This window comes from Porcisia hertigi, chromosome 28, assembly GCF_017918235.1.
Source record: "Porcisia hertigi strain C119 chromosome 28, whole genome shotgun sequence".
NCBI lineage: Eukaryota > Euglenozoa > Kinetoplastea > Trypanosomatida > Trypanosomatidae > Porcisia > Porcisia hertigi.
In genome coordinates this window covers 644158-666870 of record NC_090587.1, presented here as the reverse complement: position 1 = coordinate 666870, position 22713 = coordinate 644158, and the positions used below count along the sequence as shown (strand labels likewise).

Here is a 22713-nt window from a genome sequence, read left to right as displayed (position 1 = left end):
CTGCAAACGGGAGGTGGACATGAAAAATGGCCTACAACGTCAGTCGTTGTGAATGACCACAGCCCCCCCCCCCCGCAAAAAATAAAACCACCCTGATCGTGCCGCCGTTCCTGTTCTTCTTGTCTGGCCCCGATGGGACAAGGAGCGCAGATGTCACACGCAATGAAGGCGTACAAGGGAGAACTAAAAACGAAAAGTTCGGTAAAAATTTAGAGTTTGAGATGAGGAGAGCGCAAGCGCGGGACCAACACACTTCACACACACACACACACACACGCACAGCAAAGCAAAGCAAAAAAAAAAGGATGCGCGACGTGGAATCGTTTAGAGCCGCCACGAGATTGGAAGAGTCGAGGGGGAGTTGGGAAGGAGAAACGGGGGCTGTAACAGCTTGAACGTAAGCGCGCACCACTCAATGTATGTGTCGGTACATTGGACGCGGCAAAAACAAAAACGCAAACAACATACACCTCCCATTGCATATTATACATATATATATACACATATATACCGCATCCCTCCTCCACTGAAATCATTCGCGGTCAAAAACACCAGCGCTACTGAGCGGGCGGGGCGGAGGAGAAGAGAGAAGTGGGGGGAGGGGGGGGGGGGAGGGCGGCAAATCTTTCTTCACAACTCCCCCCCTCCCCTGAGACATACAGAGGGGGAGCCCCAAGGTTACGGGATGGATTTGCATGGTGAAACAGAACTAGTGTACATCCATACACGATGGGGTGGAACAGAGGAGGAGGAGGAGGAGGAGGGAGAGAAAAAAAAAATCGCTCTACACATTCATCCAAACCTCGTGTCCCCCATTCAGTGCGTTGCTCTCAAATTCATGTGCATGCGAGTGGCGGCCTTGAGGGGAACAGTGGCCGCCAGCTGCACAAGCCTGACTCGTCCCTATTCCGTGGGCAGGGTGCACAGATCTCAGGGTGAGGCGTACCAGATCAGCCGAGAGGCGCAGCCCCTCATATGGTCACCAAGGCCACCGAAGTGTCATTTTTTCTTCGAAATCCCTGTAGGGAAGGCTGCCGGAGACCACCACTGCCTCCTGCCCCAATGCTCTCCAGGAGTGGAAAACACTCGTGGTTGCACCACATCGGTGCTCTGTGACGGCACAGCTCTCTCCGTGGCACCACCAGCGCCGCCAGCACATCGCTGGGCACGGGTCGCTGAGGTGTGGCATCTTCATCTCCTGCAAAGAACTACTGCCCTGCTGCAGGGGTTGGCCGTCGCGCTGTCGCCGTGGCCTCCGCTCGCCTCGCCTTTATCGCTCTTATGCGAGCTTCAGCGGTACCAGCTGTCTCGATTTTTTTTTTCCGCCAGGGAGAACGTCAGGAGCGAGACGCAGTTACCGCCGCGCAGCCCAAACATCAGGCCTGGGGAGGGGGGGGCTTAGAGACGGTACCGACAACTCCAAAGAAAAACAAGAGGGAGGGCGGGCCCCGGTTGCGACAATCGTTTCCTAGTCATTTGCTTGATTGATTCACCATTAGCCGGGTGTACTTCTCTGAATTTTTAGCCACCTCCTCAGCGATGCGCATCTTCACCTTCTCACTTATATTGGTGCCCTCAGTGTTCACCACACGTAGGCAAGGCTGTTGCTGAGCTAGTCGCAAAAGCCGAACACCGGTGCGGTCGTTGAGTTCGTTGAAGGACACATCAATGGTATGTAGTGCGGCGCCAATACTGTGGTGCCCTGCTCCCAACAAAAGCGCGTCCAGCAAGGCGTTCACACCTGTCACACACCCCGATTTACTGCGGAGCCCCGCATTGCGCAAGTCGATATACTCGAGGGTGCGGCAATAGGGTAAGAGGACTGTAAGCGCCTGGCACGCTTTAGCGGGGATGTAGGTGTCCCGTGCAACAAGCATGCGTAACCGGTTGGCTGCTTCTTGTCCAGCCTCAGTGGGCAGCTGCTCCAGGAATGGAGGGAATGGGCGCCGCATGCCGAGGCTAACGGAGCGAGACGCGTACAATGCGTGTAAGCTGTAGCGGTCCACTAAGGACGCGCCGGTGTCGGAGGAGAACGACGCATCTGCGAAGAAGAGTCGATTGGACTCCAGAGAGAGAGACACTTCGGGCTCAGCCGGGGAGCTGTTGGTCGCCTCCCGGTCCGAATGCGGGGACACGACAGGTGCCACATCTTGCTGCTCAGGCAGTGACGCATCTTGTTCCTGCACGTCACCAGAGCGACCCGGCTGTCGACGACCGTTGTCATCCGATGCGGGCATTTGAATCGACGAAAGGAGTGTTGTGTGGAAAAACCACGCCTTCTCGTGAATGTGTGGGGATTGTGTGACCGAAAAAGGCGCTGTCTTGTTTCGTGTTGCTCTCCCTCCGCACTGAAGTGATGCCGCCGCCATGACATCGTTGGATGCCGCAGGCTGACCTAACGCTGAGGTGATGCAAGTGCTAGTGGAAGGGGCGCACGATAGAGAGTTGACGGGTGCGAAAAAACCGCTGCACGATGCCGCGGGTGCTGGCAGCACCGCCGCCGGCGAAGAGAGAACCTGTGATTGCTCCGCCATGGCGCTCACCCTCACTGTAGACAGACAAGCTGTGACGTGGGCGCCAAAGAAAGTGCTTTGGGCGCGTACAAGTGAAGGAGCACCTAGTCGCGGGAGGGGGGTGGCCAAGAAATGAGTTACTTCCGTAGGCCTATCGTTTTGTCCAAAAAAAAAAAAAAAGAGACGCAGGCGGAGGCAAGAAAAGTAAAGGCGAGGTAAGGAGTGGGGGGAGTCGGGGGGGGGGGGGGGAGGTGAATGCCATCCGAGGCGAGAAGACGCATTAAACAGCGTACCCCACCCCACCCCCTCCGACGCGTGCGGCGCTGTTGCTGGTCATGCGCCATTACCCAGTGAAGACATGAGCCCAGAGATTAGCCAAACATAGCGGCACATAAGGCAAAGTCGAATCAGCTGTGCTAGAGAAAAGAAAAAACAGGACTGGTGGGGAGAGAGTCTTGTAGACGCCAACAAATCGCGTTCTCCGGATACTCTCCACCGGCAAAGGTATTGCACCGTCCAAGGCTTAACAGATGCTTCACACTACGAAGACCTTGAAAAGAAGATCGCTGTGCCGCGCGCGCGCACATATGCATTGGTGACACTGGCTGCCCCACGTCCCGCCCTGCAGAGCACCTGTCCGGCTATCACGCCAGACTGCAGATGTGTCCAACGCGCCAACACACGTGGATACAAGACCAGGGCTTCACCTCCAGTGCGAGGGTCCATAGAATTGATCACGGCACACGTTACGCAATCAGAGAAGGAGCCCCCACCCACCCCCCGTCAAGCCGCGCCATGTGTGGGAAACCGAGCGCGACATGAGCGTGAAGTGATGAGGGAGAGAATCATGTGTGTTTGTGGGGGAGGGGGGGGGGGAGAGGACGGGTGGGAATGGGAAAAAAAAACGATACGATACTTCCTCACTTTTATCTTTTTTTCTCTCTCGGGCTTTTGCGGCAGCAGAACAAAAAAAAAGAGAAAAAAAAAGAGGAGGAGGAGGAGGAAAGCGGGGGATGAGGGAATTTAGAGATTCGTGTGAACAGGCAAAAAGTAGCAGCAGCGTCGTACTGCAGTGGTCGTCATCTGTGAAGACGGAGAAGTGCCATGAGGTCAAAGAGGAATCGCATCCCCTTACCGGCCCTTGTAACCTCCTCCTCCTCCTCCTCCTCCACCCCCCTCCCGCCGCCGTCTCTCTATTCACCCTCCCCTTTCCCATTCTACAGTGTTACTTTGGAGAACATGTTGTAGTGGTCCATCAGCGCGTACGACCACGTTGACCACGCTGCCACTGTCGCTTCTGGTACACCGCAGAAGAGGAGGATGTCAGAGACGTTCTGTGAAAAATACTCGCGCCGCATCCAGGCCGGAATCGGTGGGGCCTCGGTGGAACCAGCAGCCTTGGCGCTTTCGGCCTGTACAAAGGCTGGATGCATAAAGCGATCTGCCCAGTTGAAGCTGCCTTTGGTGTAACTTGCACGCTGCGCCTCTTGATCAAAGAACAGAAAGCGCGAGAGCATCGAGTTTTGGGAGGCGCTGTCGGTGTTCTTGTCAAGCTCTGCCTCGTGCTCGGATGCGAAGGCCCAGCAGAGATTGCCAATGCACATCGCCAGGAAAACGTACATGCCAAGCCGCACGTTGCGCTTGAATCCCTGCGCGCAAGACCAGCTGTCGTAGATGTTCACGTCATCCACAATGGTGTGCAAGTGATACATGCATAGCGCGATGCCAATGTAGTAGGGCAAGGATTGCGATGCCAGAAAGCCACTGATAAGCATACCGGCTCCGATGGGCATCACCATGGCATTCAAAACATACTTTCGATCCCCGATCCAGATGGCAGTGCTCTTGACACCGCACTTGACGTCGTCACGACGGTCCTGGTAGGCGTAGATGGTGTCGTACAAGACAGTCCAAATCACCGCTGCCAGGTAGATGGGCAAACACACGGCCATGTCAACTCGGCCGAGTACCGCCGCATAGCCCACGAAGATACCCCAGTTGAAACATAGGCCCAGGAAAAGCTGCGGTGCGTAGGTAATGCGCTTCATAAAAGGATATATTATCCAAACAGGAGTGATAGCCAGGCATGCCTGCAGGGCTGCTGGCGAGAGGTTGAGGGCGATAATGCTCGCCAATACGAGATGAGAGCAGAGGATTGCCGAAGCCTCCTTCATGGACACGCTGCCGCATGCCAACGGCCGCTGCGCAGTGCGCTCGACCATGCGATCAAACTTGCGATCCCACATGTCGTTCACGATGCACCCTACACTACGCATGAGGTAAGCGCCCACCATGAACTGAACCAGAAGGTGAATCGGAATGAAAGGGGCGCAGAGCACGACCGGATCGGCACCTTCCCAGACAAGCGCGCGCGTCACGGCCAGAGAAGAGCCCCAGTAGCAGGGGATGAGGAGAAGCTGCCAGCCAACCGGTCGGTTAAACCGTACCAGGTCACCATAAAGCTGCAATTTACGTACGGCGACTTGAACGTGCTTCGGAAGGGCATCCGCCTTGACGGTGTCGTCGTTTAGACTCCAGTTGCGAACCTCCTTCGCGGAGGTCGTCCCGCTGCGGGAAGCCGCTGGATCGACGCGGATGGCATCAGGAAAATGTGCCGTTGCAGCGTGAATCGATGACTTTGTCCACGTACGGGAAACCTTGGGCCAAAAAGGCGTCCTGCGAAACATCCCGAAACGCGAAGAGAGGCGTGCGCGCGCGGGGGGAGGGAAGAGAGGGGAGGGGAGGGCGCAGGGAGTCAGACAATTTTGCGGACCTGTTTGTATGATTAGGAGAGATCCGAGTTTCCTGGTTATTTTGAGAGCGCGACAAAGACGCGCAGTGGACAACGATTGTGTAACACTCTGTGCATTGACAACGGAAATTATAATGACAGTGTGAAAGAAGCACAATTTAGAATGGTGGCAGGTGCGCGGAGAGAGCGATTTTGTGTGGAAGCATCCTGATATTTTTTTTTTGCGGGGGGGGCACCCCCTCCAGCGTTTGATTACAGCGCCGCATGAGCCCCCGTGTTTTTTTTTGTTCGTGTGTCCAAGCCTCGGCGATGGATTGTGGAGAACGTCTGGTGTTCGGAAAGAGGCGGTCGAGAAGTGCAACGTACAAAACGGGCTACTAGAATGAAAAAAAACATTCCTTCCATTTTATTTTTAAGCTCTGCCGAGCATTCGACGTTGTGCACGCGACACCGCCACCCAAAGCGCCGATGCGAGGATAATCCAACGGAAGAGACCTTTATGTCATCGATCTCAACTCGGTTTGTGCGCAGGACTGGACAACTTGTGCTGGAGTTACGAGATACACACACACACACACACACACACAAACACATCCCCATACATGCATGAACCGATGGACCTCCTCCCCACTCACCCAGTACTCCCCACCCCTGCACCCGAAGAGGGGGAAGGACTCGTCTCTGAGGGCGCGCTCATGTGTGTATGCCCCCTCTCGTCCTACAGGCTGACTGTGATTTGATGGACACCTCACAGGCTGCCTCATCATCAAATTCTATCGTCCCTCTAGGGTGTGCATACCCGCGTCTTGTTAACCACTCGCGTCCAGCGCGGTGGAAAAAAAGTGGGGGATGGAGGAGAGGAGAGGGCGCGAGAAGGCGGGGGTGCAGTGGTCAAGCTGGATCGGCCTCCCGTGTTCGAACCCCCGTACTCAGAAAAAATCCTGTGAAGACCACGAAAAGGCATCGAACTCAAGAAAGTCGAAGCGCAGGGTAGTTTGATTGGGGGAAAAAAACAAACAGGGGTGGCTCAGAGGGGGGAGTGGCGGGGGAGTGAGACGGGGAGGCGGGGGGGGGGGGAGAAGGGGGCAGAAAGGTAAACCATGCCTCCCCTGGCGACCAAACATGCACACAATTATTCGATTACCATGATTTAACGTGTACAGAAAAAAACAAAGAGGAGAGGAGAGGAGGGGGGGGGGCAAGTAGTGAAACAACAACGAAAAACTGGAGGAAGAAACTGGCAGATGAAAGGAAGAGACGATGCGCTGAAGATTCTCCACCCACGCAGAAAACTATGCAGGGGTCACCATGACATATGTATGTGTGTATGTGTGTGTGCGTGTGTGTCTTTCCTCTCGACGGGGAAAAAGACAAACATCACAGGACAAATATAATGTGATGGGCTTGCGCAACTGGCATTGGAAGCCACATGAGAGCTGTCTGTGTCTCTCATAATTGGTGCGTGTGGGTGTAAAAATTGCAGGGGAGGGAGGGGGGAGGAGGAGATAAAGACGCGTGCACGTGTTCAAAAAATGAGCCCCGCCCCAGTGTATTTTCTCGAGATCGCTTGTTAACGTTTTGTGCTCAATTTCGACTTCAGCGTCTCTGTCTCGACTTCTTCGACGGCGGTGGTTGGGCGACAACCTCATGAGCGTCTTCCTCAGCGTCGTCGCTGTCGCTGCTATCAATAGCGTGATAGGTGCGCACTCCGTGACTGCGTTTGCGAGCAGCAATGGGGCTGCCACGGACGTCACCGTCCTCTCTGCTCTCGTCGTCGTCGTCGTCGTCGTAGAGTTCCCCGCGTGCGGCTTTCAGAAGACGGCTAAGGGAGCCGGTGCTCTCTGCGTCGCTGCCGTCCACATCCTCGAGGTAGTAGTCGCCACTATCCTCATCGCCTTCGTTGTCTGAGTGGTCCCGGCGAAGTCCGCCGTTGGTGGTCTTCACGCTGCTTTCGTCCATTGTCGACTTGCGCGATACGCGGCCTTGTTTTTGCAAGCGCCGCAGCCGCCGCATTTTCTTGGCACGCTCGAGGTCCTCCGCTTTTTTGCCCTGTACGCGAGCCTGCAACTCGGCTGTGAAGTCAATGGGTTCTGCATCGGCCTCGTCGACGCTGTCGACGTCGTCAAGGTTTTCCTTGCGGTGCCGGCCCACAACCCCCTTGAGCAAACTCGCTACCGTGGTATCGCCCTCCCCGTCAGTAGAGTCGTCGCTGGAAGATGAATGCGCATCCTCGATTTCTGTTCTGCTGCGACCGCCCTTCTTTGCGGCGGCCACTTTCTCACCCGAGTCATCGCTATCATCGTCGAAGACGATGTGCTGGTTAAGCCCCAGGTCGCGCACTCGAATATCGGCGCTTTCCACGAGTTTACGACGTTTGTTCTTTGAGAGGCCTGCGAGGCGTTCGTCAACTGTCAGGTGCAGCGGGTTTGAGTCCGATAGGACAGTGCCAGCCTTGACGGAGGTGGAAGGCCGACTGCTGCGGGTGTCAGCTGGCGCAGGTTTCCTTACAAGAAAGTCGTCGTCGTCGCCGCTGTCCTCATGACCCCGAGAGCCGTCGCTCTCAGTCGGGGCATCACCATGCAGGGCGCCATTTTTGTTGGCATATCGCTGCTTCTGCTCCATCACGCGATGCATGTCTGTCGCTTGTAGATGCTTTTCCTTCCGCGTGAGGGTGCTGGCAGCCTTGTCCACGCCGCCGGCACCCTGTCGCCCCGCGATAAAGTTGACCACGTCCCACGGCAAATTCTTGGCACTGCGCTGCATATTTTGCAGCTCCGACATGTCAGGCACAACGAGTAAGCCCAGAGACTTGGCAAACGCCTCTACGTCCACGGAAGCGACCTCGAACACGTTTTTGTTGGAGGCGAAGTATATCGAGCGCAGATACGCAATGAAAGCCTTTTGTGCCTCGTACTTTAGACCCTGTACGACGAGCGCAACGAATATTTCGTGCGACGACGTCAGACACTCGGGCTTGAATGCAATCTCTCGCAACGGGACGTGCTTGTGATGCAGATAGCTCAGCATCGGCGTTTCACGGGGCGTGAGGAAGAGGAGGCACACGCCGCGTGCCCCAGCACGTGCCGTACGACCAGCGCGATGGATGTAGGTCTGCGCGCTATCCGGGCAGTCGTACTGGACCACCCAGTGCACGAGTGGAAAGTCCAGCCCACGCGAAGCGACGTCCGTGCAGAAGAGCACCGCGGACTTGCAGCGGCAGAAGGTGAGAAAGACCTCCTCCCGACGGAACTGCTTCATTTTGCTGGTCAGGCACATGGAGGGGATGCGCATCTTCTTGAGAATCTTGGAAAAAGCCAGTTGCATAAACCTTACCTGGTTGCAAGTACTCACAAACACGACGATCTTGTCGTTTGGGTGGCGCTTGAGAAACATCAGCAGCGCATCCAGCTTCCTATGCAGATCCACCACTACAAAATTCTGACACAGTGTCGTTGGCGTCGGAGCGGCCGTTATCACCTGGGTGGAGACGTAACGCGGGTTCTGCAGAGACATCTGGGCAAGCATCTGTACATCCGTCGTCTGTGTAGCGGAAAAGAGGAGCGACTGCCGCTGGGGGGGCAGATATTTCAGGATGTTTGTGATGGCCTCACGGAAACCCATATCGAGAAGCCGGTCTGCTTCGTCCATGCAAAAGAGCTGCATGTTGTCCAAGACGAGATCCGCGTCATCCTGCAGGTGGTGAAGGATGCGCCCAGGGGTACCCACGATGATGCTGATGGCATGGAGGCGCTTGCGCTCCTCCTGGACGTCGCGACCCCCGGTGAGAAGTGCCGCTGAGAGGACGTGCTTGTAGCCTACGAGTTGCATCACCTTGAAGATCTGAAGCGCGAGCTCGCGCGTGGGACTCAAAAGCAGTGCTCCAACACCCATGTCTGCTGCCCAGTGCTCGCGATAGAGTCGCTCAAGAACAGGGATCACGAAACACAGAGTCTTGCCAGATCCCGTCTTGGCTGCGCCGAGGACGTCAAAGCCAGCTAAGGCCAGGTGCAGGGCGCCCTTTTGAATGGGTGTGAGTATCGTGTAATGGCCCCGCTCCAGTCCCATCTGGGTGCGCTGTGAAATGGGCAACTCGGCGAACTTGGAGTACTGGTGCGCTGTCGAGGTGTTGGCCTCATGCGATTCTGCGATTTCATCCAGGCTTCGACGCATGTCGGTGCACCGCGCCTGCAGCTGGTCAATCTCGCCGCGGCTCTCTTTGGAGCGCTCCTGGCGCTCCTGCCAACGCTGCTGTTTTGCACGCGCCTTGGCACGGCGCATGTCCTCTGCATCGTTGCGAGTCACGTGCATTTTGCTTTTCTTCCTTCCGATTTTTTTTTACTAGTGATTCTTTGGTTTCCAGCGGTTGATTGGAATGGGCATACCGTTCTCGCACTCACGGCAAAGTATATATATATATATATAGATATGAAGAGAATGGGAAAGGAACGCCGAGGTGAGGCGCCGTTAGGGTGTAAGGGAGGCGGCGGCTCCGCCAACCACACGTGAAAAGTATCACGCGAGTGGCATATCAACGTGTAACACATGAATACAGCCGTAATGGAGAGAGTAAAGAGAAGATGGGTCCAGTGCGGAGAGTAAAAAAAAGGCACCGCGAGGAGCATTCGGTGAACGTCTCCATTGCAGACGAGATGAGTTGGAAAAAACAAAAAAAAAATCGGGAAACTGCACGTCGCACGACCTAGTTGCGCGCGCGCGCAGACACACACACGCACACATTCACAGCCATTTTCCCTCGTCGCTATTTTCGAGTCCCCACCATCTGTGCGGCGAGAGGGTGACGATTAGAGACCGTTTTGATAACGATTTCGCAATGACGTGCAACACCTCGGAGAAAGCAGATACTGCTTCGGCACATGCAGGCGTGTGACCTCGGCAAGTGCTGACGCGTGTTCCCTTCTGCAATTTTTTTCCCCACGATGCGTGGATCTTCTTTTGGTTGGTTGGGTTGGTTTCTCCCTCTCCCCCCCCCTCCCTGGGAGTTTGAAGGAGCTCCTCTTTTTCCTGCTCCGATGCGCACCACAAAAAGAAGAGCACAGAGCAAGTGATCAACAGGGAGTCAAAGCAGCAAAGAAAAGCGACCAGGGAGACGGCGGGTATGATAGCATTACACGCAAAAGAAAAAGCCTTTTTTTTTTGAGGCGAAGATTTTCTCTGGTGCGTCAACACCCGAACCTCCGTGTGACAGACACGCATACTGTACATCGTCCAACCACGTCGAAGACACGGAAGGAAAGCACTCAAAACAAGATCGCCATACACGAGCGGCAAGACAGACACATTCACACACGCATCCAAAAAAAAAAGAGCGCACCCAAAGGATCACCCGCGTCACACGCACTTGCGCACCACCAGTGAACAAGTGTTTAAGCGCTTTAATAGAGTCGATAGGAAATCGTGATGAGGTCTGCGTCTGCAGAGCTTTTCTCCTCCGAGGTGGTGAGACTGGTGGGTTGTCGCATGCTCCCTTCGAGCTCCAGGATGCGTGAAGCGATCTCGTGGTGCTGTAGTCGTGCAAGGTGAACACGCATTGCATTCAGTGGTACTTGAGTGTCCCCATATCCCCTATCCTTGAACATCCACTTGGCCACTGTTTCGGCGAGGAGCAGGTTATGCACGAATCCCTCGCTACCGATACTGCCGCACGTCGGGCAGCGATACAGACTCGGGGAGATCGTAAGGCAATCAAAGCATTGGAGGCAGAAGGAATGACCACAGGGCCAAAAGATTACGGGCTCCTCGAACAGCATTCCACATACAGTGCACGTCAGGGCTGCCTCGATCAAATCGGTAATATCGTTCAAGTCCTCGACCAAGCCCTCTAGGCGCCGCATGTGACTCCGAAAGACAACCTCCCGCTTGCTGAGCTCTTGCAACCAGTGCAGCTGCTGAAGCATGTAGTCTGTGCGAATATTGTTTTGAATCCCCACGTGTCGATACTTCGGACCCCGTGCTAGTTCCTCCTCGAAGGTCTTACCCACGGTAGTGTCACCCAGGTCGTGGAGATGCCGCCACGGCCAGTAGCGTTGCAGCAAAGCAATGCGATCGATGAAACCTCGGCGAATCCGCTCCGCGTTGCCTTTAATTTTTTCTTCCAGTGTCACTATCTCTTCCAGAAGTTCTCCACGAGTTTTCTCTAAAACTTCATTTTTAAGGGCAATCACGTGCGTCATCTGTGTGAGCATCAAGTTTAACTTGCTGATGGTGCGCTGTGTCAAAACAATCTCGCGCTCCAGCTCCGCCTTTTCCTGCTTGGCCCGGCGCAGCTGAAAGGGCAGGAGGGCACCTCGACCAGTGTTTTCCATACGAGCCTGCATGCGGGCGAGCTTGACGTGCAACATTTTGAGTGAGCCGTTGAGTTCATCCACGAGACTCTGCAGTCGCTTTGCCTCCATCAAATGTCTCGTTTCTGGGATGAACACGACATCCGTGTCGCCGGTTATTGGATCCATGGGTTTTCAATTTTTTTTTTAGAACAGGTATTCTTGTGCGTTGATGGAAGCGCAAAGATGCGGTTGTGTTGTTTTTTTCTTTTTGTGTGTGGTCCCGTTTTTTTTTTTTTTGGGGGGGGGGGGGCGAAGGGGTTTAAAGGTGGCTTTCGAGGTAATACATCGGCCCTTCTCTGCACTCCAAGCGTGAAGTTCCGCTGTTTCCACAGGGACAACGAAACGGGGGAAACGCCAAAGAATCAAAAAAAAAGCGAGAGATGGGAAGCGAGTTTGCCTGCGAACAGCGAAGATGCCCAAGTGATCGGGGGAGACATGAAAATCGCAACGTGCCATCCCGCTGTCGAGACAGATCCTAGAAATCGTGAAGGAACAACTCAACACACACCGCCCCCCCCCCTCCAAAGAAAAAGAAGCGCGCAGACCCTCCACCGTTGTCATGCCATAATCGATGCTACAGCGGAGGAAGTATCAGCCCACATGCACGTGGAAGGCAGCTACCCGAGGGTACAGTTAAGAGTAGAATGTTTCGCAACCATCACCATGAGAGAACAACCTAACGGAAAAGAAGGGCAACAAGACGCGCCACATGGGAGTCACCACCACCACCACCCCCTCCCACACCCTGACAACCATACGCGCACTTGAACATATTAACCTCCTACGAAAGTCCCTCTGGCCATCTTCGAACCTCGTGTGATTGACGCCACGTGTGCCTCACTCGGTACACCACTTCCTCGCCGCACTCTCTCGCTTAGCGCACCACCCCTCCCGTGCACGCCACTCTCTTGCGGCAACATCCACACTGCTCCCTGTCCTCAAGGGCTTACAGGTACTCTGTCTGGGGTGTCCAAGAGCCGTCCAGCAAACTTATCCGGCGAGACTTGAATGAGGTACTCAGCTGCTTCTGCAGAAGACCGTCAAAACACTTGCGGCAGTGTACCCGTATCTCCTGCGTCTGTGGCTGCCCTGCCCCTACCGAATTAGCCCCGCCCTCATCACTGCCCATGTTGAGCACGTGTCCGGCGTCGAAAGGCACAGAGGCGCCTTCAACGCCGCTGCTCGACGTCTCAGCGCTGGTGTCGATCCTCACCTCACGCAGGTGCATAAAAACACGGGGAAAGTTGCAGTCGCCACGCCCAGAGACGATGTGCGGATTAGCCGCCAACTTCATGGCCGCCGCATGCGCAGCCCAATCCCTTTTGGATGACATACCGGTATCCCCGGAATCCCCCATACTCATTGCAGAGCCGCTACTTTTCCCTGGGCATCTGGCTGCTGTGTGGATATTGGATGCGGTGGGGTTTGAGCGAATTTGCATCAGCTCCCCCATCACCAGCGGGTCACCAATGACACAGGTGCCGAGTTTCTCCCTCACGAAGCGTTCAAGCCCTGGCGGCTGCGACGTTGGTGGACTCCGAATCACAACGTGCAGAAGCGAGACGGGATGTACGCTGTAGTACCCATTTTTCTTCACCTCGTAGTAAATCTCTGCCGAAAGAGCGGTGCTCGCGCTATCGTCTACGCCGACCGCGCCGCCCTTTAAAGGGACCTGAACCCCGGGAAATACTTCCGCCGCGTCGATGGCGGTGCGATTCCCCACGGCATGCACCGGAAGATGTCCACCAACGAGTAGGTCATACTCCATCGTCGTTGTCTGCAGCGACCTCGCGTGGCGATGAGAATCCGAGACACTAACAAGGACTGGACCGGAGGCGAAGCTGTCCAAGTTGTAGAGGATACGCACAGACACCTCGGACGGCTTCACAACACGCCTCAGGATCGGATAAATGTCTTTGGACTGCAGCGCGGACTCCACAAACGACTCGATGCAAACACCGTGGTAATTGTCCGCAGCCTCGCATCGGCGCATGGGGCAGAACGGCGGCTTGTACACTCCAAAAATGTGCCACCGTGTGAGATGCTCCTCTGTTGACAGCAGCTGCACGGCCTTGGGGTTGATGAGAAACTGATTGCGCAGAAACCTGGTTTGGATTGCTTCGGCGGGAAGCGATGAGGCGGCCGCGGCCAGCTGTGCGGCATGGCGGTCGAGTGTTTTTTTGCTGTTCTGCTTCAGCACATCTACAAGCCGCCGTGTGGGTGGCCGAGACGTCATGGTAGACGGACTTTGATTCGTAGAAAATGCTCTAGCACAGCTTCAATCAACAACAATGAACTTTTGGGGAATCGCACTGCGCCACCGCCGCCACACTTCCCTTGCATTGCTTTCGGGGCAACTTGTGTGACGTTGTTGGTCGTGATAACCACAGCGAGGTGGACGACAAAATGGGCGAGATGGAGAAAGCAGCGGACAGAAGAAGGCACAGAGACGCCGGTGGAGAAAAAAAATAGAGTAGGAATTTTCCGCACAGCTGAGACGCAATCGCAGGCGATGTCGCGCATGTATTCGCTTGTTGATTTTCTTTTGTTGTGGGGTGGGGAGGGAGGGAGGGAGGGAGGGGAGGTGTATTCAACCAAGAGACACGGCTGAGGAGCGAAGAGCTCATCTCGCAGTGGCAGTGTGAACCACTTAAAACTCCCTTTTTTGTCGAGCGTGTTCTCCTCTCTCTGTGTGTGTGTGCATCTCAGAAAGAGCGATGCAGTTGCATACGCCCACTAAAGGAGAGTGCGGAGTAAACATGAGAGGGGTGCACGGGCCTCTTCCTTGCTCTCCGGGAGGTCGTCATCACATCCTCGCTCCAACCTCCAGCAGGGGTCTGCAAACATGTTGTGTTCCGTTGTCATTTTCGCGCGATTTATATTGGAGGCCCCCCGTGACCAAGTTGGAAATATGGAGCGCGGGTTGGTTGGTGGGTGGGGGGTTAGGGAGCGATGTGATATATAGGCAGTGAAAACTGTCACGTGTGGAGGAATGCGTCGTGAGCCAGCACGCACGGTATCCGAAGCGCTTCTATTCTCCTCAAACTAGAAAGCCTCTGGTCGAGGGTGCGTCTGGTGCGCGTCATGTAACCCCGGGGCTGACTTCCCCCAACGTCGAGTTGGTAGAACTCGACCCACCCGGCCTCTCTCTCATCAATCACGCGTCTGCCCACACGGATGGCTCCGTGAGCCAAAGAAAAAAAGAGCGCATTGAGTGTAACCCAAGACACGGCCTGGGCCCGCAGCGCTCTGCATGTTTTCCTTTTGCGTGTCGATGTGCACCGGACCTTGGCGTTTTCTGCAAGCTGACCAAGTGGATCAGCTTGAGCACACCATTTGGGGGGGTGCCCTTCCATCCGTGTTGATATCTTTTTTGTTGTGGTTATTTTGAAGCCCCCTTGGAACGTCGACAGTGATGCTTTTTTTTTCCTTTTCATGTCTTCACCTTGGTTTTGTGTGATCAGACGCGTTTTTTTTTGTCCCCCCATACTCACACACGGCCTCTTTTGCGCCCAACTTATCGGTCCGTCTGTGTGTCGGTGTGTCTGCGTGCGTGAGAAATGAAAAGAGTCGAGAGGGGAGGCGAGAAGCCGGTCGATCTCCTCGCTGGGTATCCTCCCTACCCCCAAAATACAAGAAGAAACGAGATCGTTGAAAAATACACTAATAAAAATCGATTAACTCCGAAAAACAAAATGTGAAGACAAAGAAAACACAAGTAACAAATAACGAAGTGGGAATAAATAAATAAAATGCACGCGAGTGTAGGGAGTGAAAGGGATAGAGGGGGGGGGGAAGATCGGAATCACGCACAACAGCGCCCGACAAAAAAAAGGTGAAACAGATTCGTAAACAATATATATATATATACACACACACGCACCTAAACGAAAGGGAGGAGGGGGGGGAGAACAGTAGCGCCCGCCAAAAAAAAAAAGAAAAATAAAATATCATTGTGGGAGGAACTGCTCTTTTCATTTCATATGCGTGTGTGGGTGTGTATAAAAGCATACATGGACATATGTATGTACATATTTATGCTCTCATATGTACGGACAAACTCATGTAGATGGGGAGCCTTCAAAACAAAAAAAACTGAAAAAAGTCGAGTTACTTGGGTTAATGCCGAAAAATAAACGCATTTTGCCATTTGATTTCTCAGGGGGTGAAATCAAGGGGGTGGTAGAATATTTTGTAGTATATATATATATATATTTGTATATATTTGTATATATTTGTATATTCTACCATTTACTTTTTTTTTGGTGGCGAAGTTGCCGGTGTTGTTCACTGTGAAGTAGCGAAAGAAATTAACGCCTTCGTCGGGGGGGGGAGAGCAATCCAAATATTAACGAACACATTTCTGGGGGAGTGAGGGAAGGGGAGGGGAGGGGGTGGGGGACTGAAGAACGACAGCCGCACTGAATCAGGGGGCATCACTGCCTTTGTCTTTTCCGTGTCGGCTTTCCTCCTGTTACACACTGGATCTCCTACGCTCCTTAAACACTTCTCGTAGACGTCTTCTCTGCACACCGCAGCACCTTGAGCTCTACCTTTGCGACAACTCACGGGGGGGGGCGGGGAAGGAGGAGGAGGGTGCGCTCCACTGCACCCCCCCCCGGCGAATGAAGCTATAAGAGCCGTAAGGAGCCAGCCTATCTTGGCCCCAAGATCAGGCGGGGTGCACGCACTCAGAAGCGAATAAAAAAAAAAACGACTACTCACTGGGGTGAGTTTTCTCTTTGGCACCATGTGTGTTGCGCCACCCACAGCGACTCCCCGAACTGTTCAAGTACAAGAAAAATAGGGACGGGAGAAAGGTACGAGGGGGGGGTAAAGAGATAAGAAGGTGGGGGGTATCCATGAGAAACAACAAAAAAACAGAGAACAAATAAAATAACTACAACTGTGAAGACCAAAACCATGCAGATATCTGCGCATATCACCCACCAAGCCAAATGAGGAGGCAGATACAAAAATTTGAGCCCCCCCCCACGGCAGTCCAAGGCATCGATGGGTAGACACACTGCACAACAAATAAAAACAAAAGCCTGAAACACATTCCAAGGGAAGAGCCCGCTGCAACACCGGCCCCCTCAATCACACACACACACACACACAAATACACATTGAGGAACATATCCCCAGAGACATCCAGTGTACAGCGATACGTCTACTGGAAGCAATACGCTGCACACCACCGAAACCGTATAAGGACCGTCTTATTCCTCCCTCGCAAAAAAAAAATTACCAGTGCGGGTGATCCATAACTTAGCAACTTTTTTCCTCGGATTATGTCCGCTCCCTAGGAGGTCACGTGCAAAGCGTTACATTGCCTAGAGCGCACCATCGCCGGGTGCAACGCAGCGAGGTCATTGCCTGGGACAAGCCGCTGCCGTCGTCCGCTCGGATTGTGGGGTCAACGAGCCTTTCTAGTCCTCTCTTGGGCTTATGCCAGACAATCCTGGCGAGGAAGGCCACAGGGCACACTACCAGTGCACTCTCCACTCTCCGTGCGAGCCCTGTATGGCGAGGCTCCTTCTCGGTCATCACACGATGAGTCATTCGCGTGTGCGCACCTGCTCCAGTAAAATCCGTGTAACTCGATGGCATACTTGGGTGAGCACTCATCGTGTCTCCAGCCGTCCACGTCGCACAAGCCCATGCGAGTCGCATGCGGAGGATGCCCGCGTGCTCCACCACACATGCGCACACTGGGGCTCAACGGTAATGGACCTCCTCGCGCCGTTCTAGGGCATGGCTCTGGCCCCTCGAGGCCATGGACCCCGCGTGTGCATGGTGTTCACCGTGCCAACTCTACCCGACAGCACGTGCGCACAGTGCTCGCAATCTACCACTTCTGAGGCCGGCCGCGGTACCATGGTTCTGCCCGGGGAACCTGCTGTCCCCAACATCGGTTCCCGTCGACACCAAGGATTAGGGAGGGGGCTTGTCAGGGTGACTCGCGTGCCGGTGAGACAACGGCCGAGTCGATGCTACAAAGCCCTGGTACAATGGACATGAAAACATCCACTGCGCCCGGAACGCCAATCGCAAGAGGGCCGGTGTGCACAGCCGAAGAGAGCCTTACAGAAACGTTTGACTGCGCCTGAAGAGTTCACAGCCCGACCGTCCTCAGCGCATAAAAATATCCCCACGGCGGGGAGAGGGGGTCTTCCACGGCAAAGAGTGGCCAACACACCAGTGTCGTATATGTGTGGGCATGTGTAACCCCCCGGTTCACACTCACGCGTGAAGGAGTGCGGGGACGCTCTGCATGCCTGGCCCAGCCATTCCACATACGCACCGTCCTGGTGGGGGCAAGGTGCCTCCCCCCATACCAATATTTGCTGCGCTGCCCCCCCTCCCCCCCCCCCAACCCAATCCCCTCCCTCTCCCTGAACAGCAGCACCCGCTACTGTATCTGAGGCACCGCCACATTTCCACGCACAGCTCTACAAGGTGAAGCTTGTGCGCCTCATTTGCTCTTGCAGCATTTGCCACGTATTTTTCGGGTACGATTTCACACAGCACGAGTAGGAGTTGTAGACGGTGTACAGAGGCTTCTCTTGCGCGCTGAGCCACTTCTCCAGCTTCTGCTGCGCGTCCCGGAAGCTCTCCGCTACGAAGTACCGCGGCTGGTAGTCGGTGAAGGTGAGCGGGACCACGCTTGCGACTGCTGGATCCCAAGGAACACATCTAGCTTTTTCACTCAGCGCGTGTTCAACCTCAGCGTAACTCGATAGAATGCCTGCACCGTAGACCTTGTGCCGACCACCCTCTTTGCAAAGGCCAAACTCGACGCTATACCAGTACACCTTTGCAAGCTTGTCCAGCAGCTCATCGCTGGCGCCAAGTGAGGCCAGGCCAATCATCTGGGTGAAGTTGGCGAAGTCGGAGTCAGAGAGCAGAGGCAGGTGGCCAATGATGTCGTGCACCATGTCTGGCTCTGGCGTGTACAGGGGCTGGGCCGCGTGGCGAATGTACTGAGTGCTGTAAAACACGCGGAATGCCAGAGCGTTCAGGAAATCGCGCGACGTCAGCAAACCCGTCACTGGACGCACCGTGAAGCCTGTCGCCTCGTTCAAGAACTGGCTCGCATCACGCAGCTGTGGCATCCGAGTGCGGCTGAGCACACCATTTTCAAGGAGCAGCGGGAAGACGTAGTTATACTGCTCGCAGGCGTGCGTCGGATACAGGCGAGTGAGGTGGTCGTAGACCGTAGTCCAGACACTGTTCTCCTCTTCCGTGTAGTCTACAATGGGGATCGGGTCGCCAGTCTTGTAGTTCTTGGCAAGACTGACAATCTCACGACGGCGCGCACGGTAGGTCTCGTCGTGGAAGCCAGGGTGGGGGTTCTCCGGGTCGTCTTGTAGCTCCTCGCCAGCAGCAAGCGTGCTCTGCTCAAGGTCGTCGAGATGCTTGAGCTCTGTCGGATACCACGGAATCACCCACGACCCGGCCACAACCACGTTTGGAAAGGTCGCACGCAGCTCCGTCATAGCCTTTTTCATGCTCTCGTCCTCGATGTGGGCCTCAACGTCGAGAAAGATGGTCCGCATCAACGCTTTGTTCTCGTACGAGTGGGGGCGATTCGCGACCTGACTGATGTTGATGTCGTGCGGTTTGAATACACCAAGCAGGCGGCACAGCTCACCAGCCGTATTGTGTGCAAGTGACACCTGGAGAGATGTGCGGCGCCGCGTCTTCTTCTCAGCGCCCTGTATGTTGCTTCGTGTGGAGGCATACTGATCCTGGAGGGTGGTGACCACACCAGCCTGGCAGAACAGCCGACTGCGAAGAAACATTTTTTCCTTTGAGTTACGGAGAAGAGTCGGTGAGGTGAAGGCGGAGGCGCAGAGAGGAGCCTGCGTGTGTGTGTGTGTGTGTGTGTGTGTGTGTCGACGTGTATAGTGGGCGGGTGCGGGGCAATGGATTCGCACGCGGTGGTGTGTCTGGAAGCAGAAAGATGGCAAGGAGAGAGACGCCAGGATGGGAGTTGCGGCACATGCAAACAATAGCGGAGATCAAAACAGAAAGACGGCAGAGAAGGGGAGGGAGGGGGGAGAGGTGTAGGGGGGAAGGGGAGATCGAAAAAGCCACGACTCCGGTGGCAGAGCGTCTGTGGCGAGGCGAAAACAGCCCCGTCATGCCTATCCGCCCATCGTCCCACCCGTCACGCCACCCATCACACCACAGCCACACACACACACACACACACACACCTCAAACGTACTGACAGTGCGAAGGTGCGGGTGATGTCAGTGGCCGTGCCATACTCGCAGGGGAGGAGGCACCGCAAGTACAGAGCACTAGGCGTGCAACAATACAGTTTCTCTCATTTTTTCTTTCTCGACCACAACGATCTCACGAGAAAAAGAGAAAGGAGGGTGGCGAGCGAGACCTACAGCGATTTAGGCGCCAGGCCCCCGACGAAGGCTCAATCACACACAGCCTCTCACGCAACGATCGTCATTACAGAAAAGGAAGCTGGCAAAACTGCACCGCGACAGATCGCGACGTGCGAGCGCGCTTCACCACCTGCACGGCTCCCTCGCCTTCCTCGTCACGCAATGCCACGCGTAGGGCCGCGCGCAGCTCCGTGACGGAGCGAACCTGCTTTTCATTCACGCAACGCACGGTTGCGTCGCGTATGAGAGGCCTGAGTTGTGGCACAACACACCACGACGGCACCAGGCGGGCCAGCACGTCGTTGTCCTGTAGCAAGTGCACCTCACCAACAAGGTCGTACGCCACGGTGCTGTACGCCAAGAGCAAGCGCAGCTGTTCCGTCGAGGGCGCTGGCGAAGCGGTAGAAGCCTCAGCCCGTGCCTCACAGAGGTCTTCACTCTTACACGTGTGCGCGCCGTCAGGCGACGCAGCTGGGACGGTGGTGGCGCCTACCGTGGCCCCCCGCGCGGGCTCTGCGTCATAGAGGCGAGATAGCAGCCGCGGCACGTCCGTTGTCGAATGCACCATAGTGTCGTTGATCCTCTGAACCACCGATGGGAATGGGATGGCAGCCATGCCGCCGATGCTCTCCAGTCCCTCCGGGTCGTCGCCATCAAGGCCCACAAGCTCGTTCTTGTCAAAGATGAGACCCCATGTCCGGGCGTAGGGCGGCGCCTTTGATCCCAGCGCACGGGTGAGCACGACTTCCTGGTACTGCGTCACGGGCACCCCGTGGCATGTCCGCGGGGCCGCCTCCACACCGAGGCGCAGCTTTAAGCTGAATAGACGAGCCATGCAGTCGTCCCCCTCGTGCACGTCGCTGCTGCTGTCGATATGAGTACCGTGCAACCCGTCTAGATGCCGCTCACCACAAAATGGGGCAGCGAATTCGTTTGGATCATACTCCTCGTCGTCGTCATCAGAGTCCTCTGCCGGGTCTCTTTGTGGGGCAGCATGCTGATGCTGCGTCCCAGGTTGGAGGACTGTGGGAGAGGACACGCAGCTCGACCCGCCCGCATCTCGGCCCGTCGCTGTGCGCTGCTGCTCCATCGCTTTGTGCCCATCAATGACGCCCTGCAGCCGCACCAAACGCGATCGGAAGTTTACCCCGTGTGCGGCGTCGTATGCGCTGCGCTTCTCTGGGTCAGAGAGAACCGCGTACGCCTCGGTAATGCACTGGTAACGAGCCTGCACGTGCGCCTCATTCGCAGGGTCGTTTCGATACGCCGCCCGGTCTGGATGCAGCTGCAGTGACAGCTTCTTGTAGTGCCGCGCTAAGTCCGCGGCGTCGATAGATGGGTCCACACCGAGGCACTCGTAATGCGGTGGTGCATTAGCCTTCGATTGCATCGTATTCAAGTCACTTTTCGCGTCTACGGTTCGGAGGCATTTATAAACGAATAAGAGACGTCCACCAGCAGCAGTGAGTCCTCTGTCAGCTGAGAGAAACGCGGGGTCTGCAATCGGGTTGACGTGAGGACGAGTGGTGGCGGCGCACAAAAGTGTGGCCCGCCGCTTCACTCCGACTACTCCCACTTCTTCGTTCTTGAATATTACTTTTTCTTCTCAGCCGGCGGGTTCTGGTGCTGTGCGATATTTGCAGTGCAACGCTTGCCGTGCACGGGCGGGAGAAGAGAAGCGGGGTAAGTGGTGGAAGTGGGCGCACATGCGAGCACTCTCCCCCCCCCCAAAAAAAAAGACAGCAGACGCGAAGAGAGGGTGTCCCTCACTGGAAAAAAAAAGAGCGACTAGTGCAGAGAAGCCGTAGATGATGGTCAGTCCATCACATGGACTTGCTTTGGCGCCTTCCGCGCTGTTTCTCCTGTGCTGCCGTTTCGCACCCCCTCCCCCTCTATTTTGTGGGGCTGTTCGGTACCGCCCTGCGCATGCACAAGACAATAACTCATTCTCCCCACACCGTGTTGCAGCATCCAACGCGAAAGGCTTTCGTCGAAAGCCGACCGGCATTTCCGTCTGGTCGAGGGGTCCCCCGACAGCCGTCAGTCGGCTCGCTGTATTCTTATCCAAATTCCATTTGGTTGTTCGACGAGGAGTGCCGCTCCTGCGCTAATGCGGCGTGTGAGAGAGTGGAAGAGGGAAGTAAGCACAACAACATCTGAGCGAGATGTTGCGGCATGCTGAGTGTCATGATGCCACGGCTCTCCAGATTACAGGAAAAATAAACGTGGAACAGCGGAGCAACTATGGCGACAAGAGACGTCGCATAGTTGTTTGTAGGTCGAAAAGTGCCGCCGAAGGGGGACAACAGAAAAAAAACCTAGAAAAAAGAATTCATACATAGACATATATATATACACATATATATATGTGCGTGTTTCCAACAGAGATCCGTAGAGATGAATCACAGTGATACGTACACAGGGTGGTTAGGGGTGGCCAGAGGCACTTCGGAACAGGCGAGCACCGCACAGACACGCCCCGCTGCCCCCCCCACCCCTCCCTACGAATCCCCCCGCCCCTAGAGGGGAAAAACAGGTCTCAGGCAAGGTGCAGACAGAGGGAGAATCACTGAGCACCCGGTGCGGCTCATTTTACATCGAAGAAAATGATAATCATCATGACATGGAGAGTCGTGGGTGCTGGCCGTGCACGCACCGATACGCCAGACGCCGTGGCAGTCCACAGCAGACAC

General features: G+C 55.3%; 7 protein-coding genes across 7 annotated transcripts; all 7 read right to left on the bottom strand.

The window, feature by feature from the left end:
• Positions 1 to 1472: 1472 nt before the first annotated feature.
• Positions 1473 to 2369, bottom strand: JKF63_03551 (uncharacterized protein; the record flags this gene model as incomplete). Its single annotated transcript, XM_067899553.1, has 1 exon — positions 1473 to 2369. The coding sequence occupies one exon, from the start codon at positions 2367 to 2369 to the stop codon at positions 1473 to 1475; it is 897 nt and encodes a 298-aa protein (XP_067755792.1).
• Positions 2370 to 3730: 1361 nt separating this feature from the next.
• JKF63_03550 (uncharacterized protein) lies at positions 3731 to 5200 on the bottom strand (the record flags this gene model as incomplete). Its single annotated transcript, XM_067899552.1, has 1 exon — positions 3731 to 5200. One exon carries the CDS (start codon positions 5198 to 5200, stop codon positions 3731 to 3733), a length of 1470 nt encoding a protein of 489 aa, XP_067755791.1.
• Positions 5201 to 6861: 1661 nt separating this feature from the next.
• JKF63_03549 (uncharacterized protein) lies at positions 6862 to 9573 on the bottom strand (the record flags this gene model as incomplete). The annotated part of the gene is made up of 1 exon (XM_067899551.1): positions 6862 to 9573. The coding sequence occupies one exon, from the start codon at positions 9571 to 9573 to the stop codon at positions 6862 to 6864; it is 2712 nt and encodes a 903-aa protein (XP_067755790.1).
• A 1085-nt stretch (positions 9574 to 10658) lies between these two features.
• JKF63_03548 (uncharacterized protein) lies at positions 10659 to 11735 on the bottom strand (the record flags this gene model as incomplete). The annotated part of the gene is made up of 1 exon (XM_067899550.1): positions 10659 to 11735. The coding sequence occupies one exon, from the start codon at positions 11733 to 11735 to the stop codon at positions 10659 to 10661; it is 1077 nt and encodes a 358-aa protein (XP_067755789.1).
• An 820-nt stretch (positions 11736 to 12555) lies between these two features.
• JKF63_03547 (uncharacterized protein) lies at positions 12556 to 13845 on the bottom strand (the record flags this gene model as incomplete). The annotated part of the gene is made up of 1 exon (XM_067899549.1): positions 12556 to 13845. One exon carries the CDS (start codon positions 13843 to 13845, stop codon positions 12556 to 12558), a length of 1290 nt encoding a protein of 429 aa, XP_067755788.1.
• A 4219-nt stretch (positions 13846 to 18064) lies between these two features.
• JKF63_03546 (uncharacterized protein) lies at positions 18065 to 19417 on the bottom strand (the record flags this gene model as incomplete). The annotated part of the gene is made up of 1 exon (XM_067899548.1): positions 18065 to 19417. The coding sequence occupies one exon, from the start codon at positions 19415 to 19417 to the stop codon at positions 18065 to 18067; it is 1353 nt and encodes a 450-aa protein (XP_067755787.1).
• A 667-nt stretch (positions 19418 to 20084) lies between these two features.
• JKF63_03545 (uncharacterized protein) lies at positions 20085 to 21410 on the bottom strand (the record flags this gene model as incomplete). The annotated part of the gene is made up of 1 exon (XM_067899547.1): positions 20085 to 21410. The coding sequence occupies one exon, from the start codon at positions 21408 to 21410 to the stop codon at positions 20085 to 20087; it is 1326 nt and encodes a 441-aa protein (XP_067755786.1).
• Positions 21411 to 22713: the final 1303 nt, after the last annotated feature.